The sequence below is a fragment of the Egretta garzetta genome, unplaced genomic scaffold (genome assembly GCF_000687185.1).
Source record: "Egretta garzetta isolate BGI_Z169 unplaced genomic scaffold, ASM68718v1 scaffold640, whole genome shotgun sequence".
In the NCBI taxonomy this organism is placed as follows: domain Eukaryota; kingdom Metazoa; phylum Chordata; class Aves; order Pelecaniformes; family Ardeidae; genus Egretta; species Egretta garzetta.
Genome location: NW_009258264.1, coordinates 1,024,177 through 1,027,994, shown reverse-complemented (window position 1 = coordinate 1,027,994; position 3,818 = coordinate 1,024,177). Strand labels below are relative to the sequence as shown.

Here is a 3,818-nt window from a genome sequence, read left to right as displayed (position 1 = left end):
CGCTGCAGCTGAGGCTCCGGGCTGGATGCAGAGGTGATGGGCTGTGCGTGGCACTGTCCAAGCCTCCCAGGCTCTGCCCTCCAGCCCTGCGAACCTGCAAGCTCAGCCCCCCCCACCCCCCAGCCACTTACCCACGTAGTACGGCGTGTAGCACGGAGTGGCCAAGGAGTTGTGCGAGGTGGTTTCTTTAGCAAAGCCAAAGTCCGTGAGTTTTAGCACAGCATTGGGCCTTTTGGAGGTGTACAAGAGGTTTTCTGGCTGTGAAGACACAGGGAAGAAGTAGTGAGCAGAAGAGCTGGAGCAGCCTCGGCATTGCCGGCAGGCCAAGCGGGGCTCAGCACCACCGAGCGAGCGTGCAGCACGGTACCTTCACATCCCGGTGCGCGATGTTGATCGAGTGTAGGTACTGGATGGCTTCCCCAATGCTCTTCATTATCTCCGAAGCCTCTGAAGCAGGGAAATAAAAAAAAAAAAAATCAGAAGCCTTTATAAGCAAGTTACAATGAGCACCGCTCCCTGGGTCACTCTACAGAACAGGAGCCAAAGAGCGTGGCTGAGGCCAAAGGGGCTTCCTCTACCCAAAGTCCCCCTTTTCCAAGCAGAAATGCTCCCCAGGTCAGCAGCCTGCAACAAATGGGAGAGAAACTCCCAGAAGATGGATGGGGCAGGCCCCAGCCACTGATCCCACCACCCAACCGCACAAGTCCCAAGGAGGGGCTTGCTCTGGGGTGGGGGGAGCTGAACCCAGATGGGGAAGTTGCCACCTGTGGGATGTGGGGGCAACAGGCTTGGGGTTTGGGTTGTGTGGACACTTTTCCTGGCCACAGGAGCAGAAGGGATGAGATTCATGAGATCTATGAGAACTGCAGGGCCTGGTCTCCATTTTTTAGAGGGCAGCAGGTGTTTCTGAAGGTCACCAAAGCTCCTGCCTGGGCTGGAGTGGGATGGACGAAGCACAGGAGCAGTTGAGAAAACATTCCCTAACCCTACTCTCAAGTGAGCACGAAAAGCAGGGCCACTTGCACCCACATTCCTCATTCCCCAAGAGTAAAACCCTGCTGGGGATTCGAAAGAGCGATTGAGGGAATTAACTGGACCAGAGACACTCCTATCAACAGCAAGAAATGGTCCAAAGGCAAAACCCCAGGTCCCCAGGGGCTCCATACCCCGTTCTGTGAAGGCCTGGTCTCCCCTGTCTTGAATTCGGCTGAAGAGCTCCCCGCCGTCCAAGCTGGAAGAGAAGCAGGCACCGTTAGATGCTGTGGCCCCGGCGCAACCGGTACCGAAACCTCTGATGCTCAGCCAGGAACCGCACGAGCTCAGCAAGAAACGAACCCCTTCTCCATCCAAGCCCTTGCTTCTGGGCACGGGGCGCCTCAGAGCCTCCTCCTTCCAGGAATGAGCAGGGGCAGAGGCTTCATGCTGGCGGCAGAGGTACCGGCTGCAAGCGGACGTGGTCTCCCCACCAGCCCACAGAAACACATTTACAGTAAAGACAGCAAACGTGGCTCGAAGGTGGCGAGAGCGCTCCCGGCATGCCTGGCCTCGTTTAGCTCACACGCCAACCGCCCTGCCGGCACACTAACCCCGTGCAGAAGTGCTGAGCAAAGATCACAGCACGGGCAAGGCGTCAGCAGCACTGACGTGGGCTCACCGATGGGATTGGGGGGCGGGGGGGCAGAGCCTGAACCCCGCTGCAGCAGAGCAAGCTCTCATGTAAGATGTTGGAGAAGGAAGAAGGACCATGGGGCAAGGCATCAGCAGCATTGACATGGGCTCATGGATGGGATTGGGAGGGGGCAGAGCCTGAACCCCGCTGCAGCAGAGCAAGCTCTCATGTAAGATGTTGGAGAAGGAAGAAGGACCATGGGGCAAGGCATCAGCAGCATTGACATGGGCTCATGGATGGGATTGGGAGGGGGCAGAGCCTGAACCCCGCTGCAGCAGAGCAAGCTCTCACGTAAGCTGTTGGAGAAGGACCATGGAAACCTTGGCGTGGCTCCCTCCCCAGCCAAAGGCTCCCCAGGTACCCTAAGGAAAAAAACTCCAGAGTTCCCAGAGAGATCAGGAGTGAGATCAGGGATAATTCTCCATGAGAACAGGGGTAATGGCGCTTCCTGTCCCTGCCTTATCTAACTTGAGCAGAAATGGTTTCTGGCTTTCCCAGCGCAGATAGCATCTCCTGCCAGCACCCTTGACATTCGCTGGACATCTGCAATACCGATAGCGCGCAGCGGCTGCACGGAGCGCGCGAGGAGGCGCACCCTGCTCACGCTGGAAGCCCAATGCAGCCTTGCGATGATGGGCTTTACACCCAGAGCATCCCTCGGGCAGCGGGGAGCTCTGGCAGAGCCTGGCCGCAGGGAGCTGTCGCTGCCCCGGGGACTCGTTTCCTACCGTTCAGCTACTGCTTTCTCCCCGCACAAGCAGATGCGCCACGCAAACCTTCCCCATCCTCGGCTGCCCAGCGTCCTGGCGCAGTTCTCAGAAGCCTCTTCCCACGAAAAATCTGCTCGGGTGGTGGCCGTGCCGCCGGCCCCAGCGCTGCTTGCAGCGCTCCTCACACCCGCTTGCCCCCCCAGGCAACCTACCGGCTTGCCAGAGGAGAGGTTTTGGCAAGGAAGCTGCATCAAATCACAGCTGCGGTTGGGATGTGGTTTCAATACTTTCCCCTTCATTCCTCCTCCTCCCCAGGTTATATCAAACATCTACCCGAATCAGAGTAACTCAACGCCGCTGCAAGAGGCGCAACGGCGTTAATAGATGCGTCAGCTCGGCTCGGCTGCGTGCTGCCCAGCAGTCCCCGCCGCAGGCTGCTGGGCTGCCAGGAACCCGCCGACTACCCCGACTTTCGATGGCCAAAGCGAGTTTGGTTATGATCTATCTGCAGTGAGAACCACAGGCCCGAAGCCTCCCGACACCCGAGGGAGTTTTCAGAATGACTCAGAGCCAGCGCAGCTCCTGCCGTCCCCCCGACGCCAGCGGTGCAGCACCTCTTCCAGGGCTTGCATCCCTACGGCTCGCAGGCTGCCTCCCCCAGCGCAGCATCTCCCTGGGGTCCCCAGCACCCTGGCAGCAGCGCATGAAGGTGCTCCCCTCCCCGTTCAGCATCACCCCCACCACCCCGGGAGCTCCGGTGGGGAGAGCCCACCCGCAGCGGCGGCACCGGGGACTCACCACTCCATGACGATGAGGAGACACTTCCTCCCCTGGTAGAGGTTCTCATAGACGTCCATGATGCGGACGATGTGCGCGCACTGCGATGCCCTCCAGTGCAGCTCCACCTCCCTGCGGGCCTTCGGGCAATCCTGCAGCATCTGCGAGAGAAGCCAGACCCCGTCAGCCCCGAGCCCCCCAGGAGAGCCGGGCTGCTGGCACAGGGCCCACCCGGAAAAGACGCAGAGGCGAAGGCTGAGCGTGGGTGCTCTCTCTGGGTGCCCTCTGTGGGTGCTCCCTGCGCGGGCAGCATCGGGGCGAGCTCCGGCGCGCTCTCTGCAATGCCTCCAACCCCATCTAGTGGGAAGAGCGCGAAGCCGCCTGTCCTCATAAGCTTCTTGCCCTCCCTTCCGAGGCTGGCAAAAGCTTATCCCAGCCGCCTGCTACCTCCTTGCCCTCTGCGACGCCTTCCCGGTGCCCAGCCAGCCAGTGCCACCAACCAACAAGTCTTCCCACCGTATTTATCAACAAGCTTCTGCACGGTGGTACCTACACCACTGCACCCCTGGGTGCCACCAAGCATCCTCGCTCTCCCCTTTGCAGCCCCCCCCGGCAGCCGCTGCCCCCCATTGCCTCCCATACATCAGCATTCTGCTCCCTGG

The 3,818-nt window shown here is 60.2% G+C and overlaps 1 protein-coding gene across 1 annotated transcript in view; it reads right to left on the bottom strand.

The window, feature by feature from the left end:
• Positions 1–3,322, bottom strand: part of MAPKAPK2 (MAPK activated protein kinase 2) — a 5,486-nt gene extending 2,164 nt beyond the window's left edge. The window contains exons 1-4 of the mRNA XM_035903160.1: positions 3,178–3,322; positions 1,167–1,231; positions 368–447; positions 132–258 (exon numbers count right to left, since the gene is read on the bottom strand). Of these exons, the coding sequence (XP_035759053.1) occupies positions 132–258; positions 368–447; positions 1,167–1,231; positions 3,178–3,317 (412 nt within the window). The 5' untranslated portion in view covers positions 3,318–3,322. The remainder of the gene's footprint in view (positions 1–131; positions 259–367; positions 448–1,166; positions 1,232–3,177) is intronic.
• Positions 3,323–3,818: the final 496 nt, after the last annotated feature.